Consider the following 13497-nt stretch of genomic DNA (forward strand, 5'->3'; position numbering starts at 1 on the left):
CAAAACTTTATTTCCCACAGTAGGGGTCCTGGAGGACACTCGGCTAGGCGCCAGGTGTAGAGGGCAGCTCCCACGTCGGAACAGAGAGCCCGAAGCTCTCCGCCGCCGCGCGGGCCTCCTGGACAGCCCGAAGCTGATCATGTAGTGAAGCACTTTTTAAAACTTTGTCCCAACGTTCCTTGTTCTTGGCGTAGGCGTCGCTCGATGCACAACCACACAGCATATGGTTTAAGTCTACACGGTCACTGCACCGTTCACACACATGTTGTCCGTCGTAGTCTGGGTCGATGTGCTTCATGCGCCAGGGGTTGGGGTATGAGTTCGTTTGGAGCAAGCGTAACGTGACTGATTGGCTGCGGGTTAATTTCTTATCCGGGAGGGGAAATGCTCGTCTGCCTAGATAAAAGTGCTTAGTGAGCTCGTTGTACGTGAATAATTGATCTCTGTACTCGATATGTGGAGTAGCAGGGGAAACCGGAGGGACGCGGTCGATGAGTCCTCGCGCCGCCTCGTGTGCGATCTCATTGAGATTCCGCAGGCCGCCCCCTAAGCTGCCCATGTGTGCCGGGAACCATACGATGGAGTGATCGGTGATGTTACTTCCGCCTAAGATCCGTAGCGTCGTCTTGTCTATCCCGCCCTTGGCGAAAGCTCGAGTGGCTGCTCTAGAGTCGCTGTATACAGTTGTGAAGTCCGAGTCTTTTAGAGCTAGTGCTATCGCTGCTTGTTCAGCTACCTCTGGATTCTTGGTGTAAAGTGTGAGTGAGTTGCGCGTACGCCCGTGTCCGCCGACTACTGCTACCGAGTAGGCATGCTTTCCCGGTATGTACGCTGCATCCACGAAAGCTGTCTGGTCGGGGAACTGTGCCGCGTCCGCAGCGAGGGCTTTGGCGCGGGCGAGCCTTCTTCCTTGATTGTGGATCGGGTGTACGTTTCTTGGGAAGGGGGACACTTTGATCGCTTCTCGCACGACTTTAGGTAACTGCAGGACGTTGTCCTTTTCTACTATGGTGTTCAGGCCGAGCTTAACGAGAATCTCTCTGCCCGCTTTGGTGCTTGATAGGCGTGCAATCTGTGCCGTGTGCTGTGCCTCGATGATTTCGGCAAGGGTATTGTGCACTCCTAGCTGTAAGAGTAATTCAGTGAAGGCATTATCGGGGAGCCCCAACGCTGTCTTGAAAGCTCGGCGTATGTGTACCTCAAGCCTTCTCTGATGTTCCTTTTTCCAGTTGAGCATTCCAGCCACGTATATGATGTGACAGAGTACAAAAGCATGGACCATTTGAATAGCGTTGTCCTCGCTCAGTCCCCTGTGCCTATTCATGATGCGCCGAAACATCCGGATCGCGTTTGCAATCTTGATCGTGATGCTGTCAAGCATCGCCCAGTTGGACCCGTTGCTTTGGATGATTAGTCCTAGAATTCGTATTTTATCGACCGTGGGTATGCGATTTCCTTCCCTGTCGTGTAACTCTATGCATGGTGTGTGGTGTCGGCGCCAGTCGTTGGACGGGCGGCCTGGTCTTGGGGGGTGGTAGATGAGTAGCTCGGATTTTCTAGAAGAGCAGCGAAGTCCCATTGGGGCAAGATGGGCCTCGGTAACCGTGATGGCTTCTTGCATGCGCGCTTCTAATTCGGCATCGCTGCCACCGGTGCTCCAGATGGTAACATCGTCTGCGTATATGGTGTGCTCCACATCAGCAATTTCACCCATTGCGCGAGAAAGCTTTGTCATCGCCAAGTTAAATAAGAATGGTGAAAGCACTGAGCCTTGTGGTGTTCCCTTATCGCCCAGATTAAAGCTCTCCGAGACGTGTTCGCCTATCCGGATAGTGGCCGTTCGATCCTGCAGAAACGCCTTGACGTAGTGGTAGAAGCGTGTTCCGAGATTGTGGTCAGATATGGCTTTGAGAATGGCTTGATGTTGGATTTTGTCAAAAGCTTGCTCCACGTCGAGTCCCAGTAGCGCCTTGGTGTCTCGTGTGGGGCGATCCAACAGACTTTTCTTGATGCGTAGCATAGCGTCTTGCGTTGAGAGGCCTGGCCTAAAGCCAATCATATTGTAAGGGAAGTACTCCTTTTCTTCTACGTATTCCGATAGTCTATTCAGGATGACGTGTTCGGCTAGCTTTCCTAGGCAGGACGTCAGTGAGATCGGCCTTAGGTTGGGTAGGCCCAGCGGCTTGCCCGGTTTTGAGATGAGGATCGTATTGGCATGCTTCCACTCTGCAGGTAGTTGGCCAGTTTTCCAGACTTCATTGATTTGTTGCGTTAGGAACCTGACCGAGTCGTCCTCTAAGTTTCGGAGAGCTCGATTTGTGATACCATCGGGGCCGGCTGCAGAGTTACTGTTGAGTTCGTGAATTGCGAAGCGTACTTCGCTTTCTGTGAAGTCCGTATCTAGCTCTGAGTTTGGCGCACCGTCATAGCTGTTCCTTTGTAAGGTACTGGGTAGCCCCGATTTAAGCGGTAAGTATCGTTTGGCAAGGTCATCCAGAAGGGCTTCGGCGGTACTGATTTGCTTCTCGCGATGTACTAATTTACTTAGCCTGATCCGTTGCATAGTTTTGGACTTTGCTCCGTGTTCGTCGAGGAGGTGTTTTATGAGTCTCCACCCACTTCCTCTTCGTATTTGCCCATTGAGGGAGTTACAGACTTCATCCCATTGTTGTCGGGAGAGAACCATGCAGTATTGTTCAATTCTCTTGTTGAGTTCGGCAAGTTTCCTTCGTAGTCTTCTGTTAAGACGTTGACCCTTCCACCTGGCTAGAATGGAATGTTTGGCTTCGAGAAGATTCGCTAGCCGACTGTCCATCTTCTCTACCTTAACGTCCGTGGTAATTGTCCGTTCCGAGGCTGCGATGTCTGCTTTGAGCTGCTCGGTCCAGCTCGTTATCGTGTGCTTTGTGGTTGCTCCTGATGAGTTGGATGGCTGCGCCCGTATTGCACGAAATTTGTCCCAATCGATAAGTTTGTATTCCCTTTGCCTCTTTCCCGGTATCTCTGCATCAATTCGGAGAATATAGTGGTCACTGCCAAGGTCTATTCCCGAGTTGTGGCAGGCACATTTTTCTAGGCCCCGGACAAAAGTAAGGTCCGGTGTGGTGTCTCGACATGTGGAAGTGCCACATCTGGTTGGGGTCTCTGGGTCTGTGATCAGCGTGAAGTCGAGATCGGAGGCTATCGTGAGAAGACGATTTCCCTTGCTAGAGGGATACGCGTAACCCCAAGCCTGGTGTGAGGCGTTAAAATCTCCACCTGTAATCAGCGAACTGTCTTTGGCGATGTGCACAATCTTGGCCAGAATGCCTCTAAACCCTTGCCTCGTATCCTTAGGGCTGCTGTACAGATTGGTGAGGAAGATGCTTTGCTTGTTCCCTACGTGGTCGTTCGGTATGATCTCAATCGTGAGGTGTTCTAGATAGCAGGCTGTGTGGCGGATTTCATGCCGAATGTACGGGATCTTCTTTCCAATCAGTAAAGCGACTCCTCTGCCCTGCTCTTTTCTGTGGGCTTCGGCCGTATATCCTGTAATGGCCAGTTCGGTTGTGAGTGTTTCTTGTAGCATGATGACGTGTGGTTTCTCGGTTTCTGATTTGACCATCTGCAGGAGGACCGCCTTTTTTGAGGCGATCCCCCTGCAGTTCCATTGCCAGACGCGGAGACTGCGTGTCTTATTCGGCACTGTCATGTTGGCCGTTGTAACCTCCTTCGCTTGCAGTGAGACCATCGCGAGGTGGGCCTTGCGCACCGATGTGTTGTGAACTCATCCTTGCCATTGCCGGTACTACCGTATTGTTTAGATACATTTCCATTTTCTGTACTCGTGAGCTAAATATGTTCATTTTCTCGTTCATTCGCACCATGCTCTCGTGCATTAGCCTCATAGTCTCGCTCATGGCGTCCATAGCGTCCTTTGTGGTTCGCGGTTGTGTTAAAGCGCGCTTCTTAGAAGGCGGGCACTCTTCGATTTGTTCTTCATGTCTCTTCGTCTCAACGAGTTGGGGAATTTCGACAGCGGTTGATGGCTCAGGTGTGAGCGTTTGTTTACGGCTGTTCGCTTAACCCATTGCAGTTAATTCGAGCGTTAGCTTAGTATAAGCGGCTTTTAGCTCTCTTAGTTCCTGTTCTAACATAGCTATTCGCTCTTTATCAGGATTGCGGGACTTACTTTTCTTTGGAGGCGTGATAGCGTCTCTGACCTTGTCCGCCCACGTGCCTCCGTTGTCTTTTCCACCGAAGCGCACCTGAGAACTACTTCCGTTTGTCCTCGCATGTGTGCGGCTCTTCGATTGAGAGCGGGAGCGGCTGCGTGTTGGCGTCTTGGACCTAGATCGGCTTCGTGCCGCGTGCTGCTTGTCTTCTTCAACTAGCTGTACTTCCTCTTGTTGCTCCAGTCGCGCTCGTTGTCGTCGTGCGCGTACTACGTATGGAATGAGATAGCGTTTCCTACACACCTTGTCCGCCGTCACGTGCAAGCCCCCGCACAGCTTGCATTTTGGATCGCACACATGGGATGAGGTGGGGTTAGGAAGTCCGCAACCCCTACATTCGGTTGAGTTTGGCTCGGGGCAAACGTCCGCACGATGTCCGAGTTTGCCGCATACGTAGCATATGTCTACTTGTCTGCGATATAAGTAGCAGGGTACCAGTGTGGGTCCATACCTAACGAAGTTTGGGACGCGAAGACCATCGAACACAATGATCACTGATCCTGAGTCCTTGATTCTTTTCGCCGCTAGTGCCAAGGGGTTGCGGTCATTCACAATGTTTCTTTCAATCGTCCTGTGATCGTCGGCACTATCGATGTGTCTGATTACCCCTTTGCAGGTGTCGCTTGGGGCAGTTTCGTAAGCGCTGACTGCGTACTCTTTTTCGGCTATTCGGATAGCCCTTATTTGCGCATACTTGTCTGCATTTTTTCGAAAGGGCGTGCTCGCCACCATGATGTTCTGCGTAATATTGGGACATATTATGTCCTCCGTGGTCTGCTGTGGATCAAGATTAACTGCTGCTATTATGGCTTTGCTCACTAAGGTAGGTCCGAGCTTTTGCAAGTTCAAGCCGCCCTTTGGGCGAAGCACTATCTTGATGTTGTCTTGCGGCAGGGGTGGCATGCGTGAGGCTCTTATTACCCGGTTCTTAATGTTAGGAGGCTTGCGAGAAGAGCTCACCTGCCCGTCGCTTGCATGTTGTGCTTGCTGTGAAAGTTGCGCAGTAGGTTGGGCGCGTTCCTTCTTCGTTCTCCGGCTGGTCACCACTTTCCAACCCGTGTCGTCTTCTGTAGTCGACGCTTGTGGTAAATCCTCCGCAGAGCTATCCATTTCATCGGTTGCCATTCTCTTCGTGTTGCACCCAGCGCGAAGGGCGGCTGGCGTCTCGCCGAGCTAGCGCGTTTCTGGCTAGCGCTAGCGTCTGGCGTGCACGCCTAGGCTTAGTTCGGCGGCGGCGTTCAAGTGGTAGAAACGTACTTGTAGATTCTTGAAAAATGAAGACCCACCTCAAAATCAGGTATCCACGAATTCCCTGCCACTTCACGAAACTGCTGATGCAAGAACTTCGTTGAAAATCGACAGAAATCACTGCGGAATCATATGAAGATGACGGAGCCGATTGGATCACGTCCACACATCTCGGCGACCGCAGCGCCACCCCCCTGCTCACTTTCGAAACAGAGGTAATAAACTGACTACGTCACTGGCGGCTGCATATTAGGGGTGGTCGCCTGCCGTCTCGTGAGAGATCACCATTCAATACGCCGAACAGCAATAAAGAATGGGATGAGTGTGGTCAGGCCAGTCGAATTTCGCGTTCAGGAATAACACCTCAAAGGATGTGCAAATGTGTAGATCACGCCTATTAAGCTATTTACTCTACACATGCTGGAAACATGCTGAGAAAGGAAACAAAAAGGAAATAAAACACAACAGAAGAAATTATATTTTGATAATAACGGGGAAATCTTGTCACTGATTAAAAAAAAAAAAGGTGTTCCTGGTGTTCGCGGTCTAAAGTCAACACATGAGGCCCTAAGCTCACAGTAATAATATGCTAGCATATGAATGAATGAAGTAACTTATGCGCACATTTGGTCGCAGCGGTAGCAGAGACTCGTTAATTCTGTTCATTTAATGTACTTCCGGGCGCTTCACTGCCAATCGTTGGCGATAGCGGCTGTGGACCGATACAGCGATAAAGACAATGGGCACGTCCAATTTTCAGTCCCTGGCCGTCCCGGAATACTTGCTGACAAGTTTCACGCACTCGATTGTCCTCGGGCAGCCCAGAACCTTCGCCCACCAGTATAGCTCCCGGTTTGGCGGCGATTTTTGAGTTAGACATCGAGCGCTGTTCCGGAATACGATACCGTGCGAACAATGACTCAAGCTCACTAATCAGTTCTAAGACGTTTGAGTATTGAGTCTTCGGTTCTTTGTCTTGAATTTCACTGCACACGGAAGCGTCCAGAGCCTCGAGAACGGATTGTTTTTTTCGTGCTCTACAGAACGATCTTTTATCCGCGCAGACCTGAAAGCGTTGGAAGCGAACCGCTATGAGCTGGAGCCGCTAACGCTTGTTGTAAATACTTTTGCAAACGCTTTCATCTGTTTTCGAGCGAAGTGAGCCAGGCCATTTGAAGAAATTCGGGAGTAGCTACAGCAAGCAATCCCTTCCAAACCGAGTTCTGTAAAATGCTTCGCATTTAGGCATGTGATGCTCCGTTCGCGAAAATCACCGATTGATTCGCGCTTCTGTTATCTATCTTTAGTATTACACATGCGCCAAAAGACAAGCGTGCGCGCGGCGTCACTTCAAAAAACCTCAGTCGTTATGACTGACTCAGGCTATGAAGGTCGTCGTAGAAGAGGGCTTCGGAAATTTAGTCCTCCTGGGGTTCTTTTACGTGCACTGACATCGCACAGCAAACGGACGCCTCGCTTACCGCCTCCACTGAAAAGCAGCTGGGATTTGATTCCGAGTCTTTGGGTTCAGCAGTCGACCACCGTAACAACTGAACCACCGCTTCGGGGACGAAAAAGCTATAAGATACTATTATTCATCTATACGCCCAAAGATTTTGCATTCATTTACAGTCCAGACTAACTTCGTCAATCATTAGCTTAAGCTAAATAGAATGGGTGCAACACATGTAGAGTCTCAGTCAAAAGTTTCGGGCCCATGTTTTTTCTTATAAGCCGCGTATTGGGACTCCTTTAGTGTTCGTAGGAATACATTCCCGTAGCAAAGATTAGGACAAAGACCTATTATCTTCAGGGGATTTGGGACAATCGAAATGCATTGCAAGTCACGTCATATGGCTTAGAATAAAACACTCTGAGCTCTAAACTTTTGACAAAGACTGAATGTTTCCTAGCTGCGTATAAAACTTGTTACTTTTTTATACGTGCTATAAATTTTCTCATATTATAAAAAATTCGAAGGAAGATTGTCGAAACAAACAGTGCGCAGACCCTGAACACTGATAAGTGGTCCGTCGTCGAACCACGATGATGGGCATGGAAGTTCACTCAAGCCAGATAAAACATAAAAGGAATTAAAAACATACGTTTAAGGAGCTTTACTGTGCAGAAAATGTAGCGCTGTAATCAATAGCAATACTTTCATTTGCAAATAGCATTCACTTGAAACTTTTGTCTGAAAATCATTCGCTAATTTTTGAAGCGTGCCCGTATGAGGATTGATGGAGGTGAAATATAAAATCAATTTCTTTTTGCCGAAACTTCTATTTCGCGTGTGTTTGTGCGCTTGACACACATATTTATAACAAGTGAGCAACGTTGAAGCTTATATATTGATTTCTCGTGGACGAGAGAGGCACGCTAGAAATAAAGGCTATAGAAGTTAAGCCTGACAAAGGCCGTGCCCTGCACATGTTCGGCATCATGCATAAGAACGGAATGAAAGCATAAATTGGCAAGAGCGATTGATTGCAAACACTTTTACGATAAAAGAACGTACATAACGTATGCGTTAATGTATGGATATAATCACACCTACCCACGTGCATAATTATACATACAAGGGGATTTGTAGCGGATTCCTCTATAAATTTAGCAGATTAAATTAAGACATCGGAAGCTATTTTTTTGTTTTTAGCAAGCATTAGAGCGGGAGATGCTTCTAATCAAAATTGTTAAATTGCATAGACGTCCTTGAAACATTTTTTTCGACTTGTGTAGTCCCATTCATAATGTGCGATGTGTTGTTTTTACCCTATGTCAGCAGCTGCTTTTGAGTTTTTGAGCATCTTTTCTCCAATTAAATATTACCACGAATTCTGCGCCCCGGTATTGTATTGCTCCTCGATAACACACTCTTGTGAACGATTTCATTGAAAGCTTCAGCCTTTCACTGGTTGGGGGGAGGGAAGTGACATTCGTAACGTTGTGTTACATTTGCTTGACACTATATAGGTTCGACAGCTTGGCACAATTATTTTTTCTATATTTGTGTGGTAGCGATGATTAGGTTCGATGGCAATACTGCTTCACAAGCATTTTTGTGCTGAGTTATCAGCATCATATATGTACGCACAGCCTTTGTTAAAAGACTTGAGCTAGAAAGGTTTGTCTCCAAGCCGCGTAGTTGGGCTTCTTTAGCACTGGTGGAAGCCTATTGGTTGGAAAGGCCAGGAGCAAAAATCTTCTTGCGGTCAAAATTGAACACAAATAAAGCGTTACCAATCATTTGGTGCGGTTCAGAAGCAAATCCCCGAGGCTCTAAACTTCCGAGCAAGGGTGTACATCGCAAGCGTCAAACGTTTCGCGCTTTTTCGTTTCGCCCAAGATTCGTTCCAGGTTTACATTTTTTTTTACATGCGTCTTTTATACTACATTACTTGTCTATGGGGTGCTCAAAATGCTTTGAGTGAAGAGGGATTCCACATATTGCCTGACCCTACCCTCATCGTTTCTAATAAATAAAGAAACATTGAACAACTCGCAAAATTTACTTTAAAGGGATCCATTTTCGCGCTAAAAATTTCAATGCATGCAGTCAATATAATTTGGCGCATATACATTTGATTTTCATAGACACTTATAAAAGTGATGAAACGGCGCTTTGAAATCGCTGCATACATAAAAACGCAACGAAATCAACGAGAGATACTCATTATTTACTTACTGAAAAAAAAAAACAATTGGGGGGACATCTTAGTTCTGCGATCAAAACGCGACAGCGTTAGAGGCTCGCTTCACCCGATTCTCTAACAAATGGTCGCCTGCTTAAAGCACTCAGCTGCTCGTTTAATCACAGCTACTTTAATTTTTGCTTCTATTATATAAAACATACCGATTGCCATTGGCAAACTACCACATTATGTGAAAGATCAGTCGACACCAAGACACGCCTTAACGAGGCCGTGCGAACGTGCCTGCGTGGCCTATAGAAGTAGAGCGTCTGACACGCGATCCTATAGGGTCCCGCAGGGTCAAATTCCCACCTCAAAGGAGCTACCCGAGCTGGCAGCTCCTGCCAAATTGTGACTTCATGTGGCGTCGTGACGTCACACAATCCGTCGACCGCTCATTGCCCGGCTTTATCACCTGTCTACTACTACCTCCCGATGGTATGCTCGTGGTGCTAAGGTGGCCGGCAGGCGACCATTGCTGGGGGCGACCGATGGTACCAATATGACGGCGTCGCAGCAGGCGTCGTCTAGCCACCGAATCAGTGAGTGTGACGATGGCATGAGGGCCTAATACCCCTTTCATAGGGAGCCCACTACCACAACGGGCAAAGGTATCTGTGTTCACAGCCACGAAGGGCCAGGGGGTCCACTTCCTCTCACAACCTCTGGCTCGCCATTCGCCCGTGCCGTGCGGTATAGCTAGCAGGTCTCCATGCGGCACCGTTCGTCTACAGCGTTCCGGTTGACGCTGCGCAATTCTCGTTGTAAAGAGCATACATCTGCAAGTCAAGCTATTGGCAAGCTCGGGAAAATTCTTCCTCCGACAACGTAGTACCCTTAATTGTAGGCTGTCCTGCGACTTTCATATTACACCTGCACGTAAACCAAAATGAAAACTGTTTAAGGAAAAGAAACGCGAACTAACCATCTCATTTCTAGGCAGACACCCGAAAAACACCGTGAGGGAAGGGAGGAAGATGGCAGGGAAAAAAGAGAGAGAGAAAGGTGTGCTGCAGCGCAAGGCTGCAGATTAATTTCGAATGGTTCGAACCAAGCTATGTAACCGATCCTCGTACGGAGGTCTGGGTGTTTTCATGCGATTTCTCTTTGCAAATATCATCCCACTGCTATAGTCAAGTTGGTTGCTAACGCGCGACAGGGATTCCAACTGACGAAATATAAACGCGAGACGAGGCATTAATGCTCTCGAATACATAAGCAGTCTGAAATGCCTTCCAACTTTTTTGCTCCGACAAAGCCGACAACACCGACGCTAGACTTTGCAAGCAATGAGGACTTGAACATTATCGAGTTAAGACTGAATGCAACATTCTGAGTTTCACGAAAACTTATAGGATGAACTGATATATACGAGTTGCCGATAAAACCTCAGTACATATACTGTTTCGAAACACAAGTTAGCGCTCATTACTACCTGGTTTACCAGCTTTTTGAAGTTATGTTAACAGTAACGAATATCTGTCGTTCCAATTTATTGAGTATTTTAATCCGTTTAAATAGAAACGCAGCCGTAGTTTTAATATAGAGCGCACGCTGCTATGTAAGGAGGTACTGGGTTAGATTCTCGCTGACAAAAGTTACCCACTCGTCTTCCGAAATACGCGTTACAAGCGACTAGCCGAACTGGTGCTGAACTGGTGATCAAAGGTTTTCAATTCTGCAATGTAACGTGGGCAGCATACAAACCAACCTAAATCACCTGTTGTACATGTGGCAAGGTATGGATGTTGCTTTTGATAAGTACGATAGCCGTAAGTGAAACTTGGCTCAAGCTTTATGAAATGGATTTTTTTCCGGGTTATAATTTTTTATTTCAGTCATGAGTTACACGTACAAGGGGAGGTGGGTAGAGATTTCTGCCGAGGAAAGTCTCTCCTACCAGCTAATGACAGTTGCGTGTATGAGTTTAGACTGCATTGAAATCCTATTCATAAAACTTCAGAGTGGTTTGATGGTTGGAATAGTGTACCGTCCACCAAACTCACCGATAGCATTGTTTCTTGAGAGGTTTGACATGATCTTAACGGAATGTTTTCATGGGCGTCGCTCCAATATTTCATAGTGGGTGATCTAACACATGGCGTACCGAACGGCTACACATTCCCTCTGGAATCATCTGCCTTGCGGAACCTTACTACAGAGCCTACTAATGCCACAAGTAGCTCAAGTACTTTGATAGATCTCGCCCTGTGTAATACGGTTCCAAGAATGCTGGGACACACACACACACACACACACACACACACACACACACACACACACACACACACACACACACACACACACACACACACACACACACACACACACACACACACACACACACACACACACACACACACACACACACACACACACACACACACACACACACACACACACACACACACACACACGCACACACGCACACACGCACACACGCACACACGCACACACACACACACACACACACACACACACACACACACACACACACACACACACACACACACACACACACACACACACACACACACACACACACACACACACACACACACACACACACACGAGACAGTGAACGACGCAATCGGCCTGCGATCTAGTACCGCTACACTTCTTGAGAGAGTTGGCGAACATACTGCTGTATCATAATTAGTGCATATTTTGCTTCCACAGTGCCTACAGTTGCAGCGCAGGTACATACATGCTGATGCAACTATGGCGGGCATGCCAGAGTCTATCAAAAACGCTTTTCATTGGCTGGCATAGAAATGGAAGAAATAATCACAGCAGTGAGCAGCCTTTCACCTGGCCAGGCGGCAGGACCTAATGCAATACCCGTCAGACTGATCAGTATTGATATACTAGGAATTCATTTGCTAGATATATTTAACCATTCACTGAAAAATGAAATATATCCTGACGAACTGAAGGTTGCAAAGGTTACACCTATCTTCAAAGACGGTGAATGATCTGACCTGTGAAACTATAGAAAGGTAAGATGTTAAATGAAATTTTGAAAAGGTGCTTTGCAAGGGCATACAGAATGTTCTAATAATATAACATTATCTGTCACAATCAGCACGGCTTCAGGCCCCAAAGGTGAACATCCACCGCAGTTCTTGTTCTTATACAACTCATAAATACTGCGCTTCATCATAGCAAACTAGCCATAGTAGTATACTTAGACATATCAAAAGCCTTCGATACGGTTGATACACAAGACTGTAACAGAAATTAAAAATTTACGTTCTAAGAGGGAAAATTTATTATCTAAATACGAGTTATTTTATGCTGAGGGTAACCCAATGCAACTGTTTTGGTCATTATTAACAAAAAGACTAGCGCATTCAACATCTTTTCTGCCTTAACTGGATTGAAAGTATTTTAGTGTCCCGTTCGCGTCTGATATGAACTGGAAAGAACAAATTAATAATGTCCGCTGTAAATTAGCCTATGGTTGTCATATTTTACTAAGGGCCAAGGAATGTTTCAGTATTCTAACTTTACTCATTCTGTACTTCACCTTTCTGCACAGCAATTATCCTATTCTCTATAAATATGGGACCGCACATATAAAACACATCGAGATCCCGTTTCTCTTCTTCAAAAACGTGATATCCGTATAATCACTTACTCAAACCGCGCTTGCTGCAGTCAGCCAAATTTTCAACAACTTCGCATCCTACTAATATCAATGGAATGTAAAATGATGATAGCTGAAATAGTCAACAATAAAATAAGATCGTACAGTCCCCTGCCTCCTAGGTTATTTAGATTACCAATGAAACAAACAAGGGCTGCCACTAACAATCTATTTAATGTACCCCCTTTTTACAACACGTACGTCCAGAGACTCCTAGAATATAACATATCTCATGTGTGGAATGAAGTGGCAAATGAAGTAAGAGAAGAAAGTAACTTTTCGGCTTCTGAAAACGTGTTCTACGAATTTCCATGGAAATGAAGAATAAAATTTGTGAGGGATAATTTAGATTTTTTTCTCCAACTGACTGTGTTGTGGCTAAACCGAAAGCAGTACAGCTATCCAATTTTTGTTGTGCATTACTGAATTGTGCGGTGAGTGACTGTGTCCTGTTATGATAAGGTCTGCCTGTATTATTGTGCTTATTTAGCACTTAAACCCATCACAAGCCGTAAGGCTATATGAGCCCAGCGAACTGTGTGCGTACTGGCTTTTAATGTCAATAAAAAAAAAAGGCGTGTTGTGTTCTGTTGGGTTCTATGACGCATAAGTAACTAAGGCTATCATGCGCCAAGCACAAGAGGATTATGTTTTCTTGGTAGATGATTAAAATGTCAGGATATCATAGCTTGTA

General features: G+C 46.6%; 1 protein-coding gene across 1 annotated transcript; it reads right to left on the minus strand.

Moving 5' to 3' along the window:
* Nucleotides 1–1122: 1122 nt before the first annotated feature.
* Nucleotides 1123–6342, minus strand: LOC146204782 (uncharacterized). Its single transcript, XM_084605109.1, has 3 exons — nucleotides 6265–6342; nucleotides 4135–5201; nucleotides 1123–1126 (listed from the first exon to the last, which is right to left on the minus strand). The coding sequence occupies exons 1-3, from the start codon at nucleotides 6340–6342 to the stop codon at nucleotides 1123–1125; spliced, it is 1149 nt and encodes a 382-aa protein (XP_084461235.1).
* Nucleotides 6343–13497: the final 7155 nt, after the last annotated feature.

This window comes from Amblyomma maculatum, chromosome 1 (assembly GCF_055883805.1).
Source record: "Amblyomma maculatum isolate TAMU_Amacu chromosome 1, ASM5588380v1, whole genome shotgun sequence".
In the NCBI taxonomy this organism is placed as follows: domain Eukaryota; kingdom Metazoa; phylum Arthropoda; class Arachnida; order Ixodida; family Ixodidae; genus Amblyomma; species Amblyomma maculatum.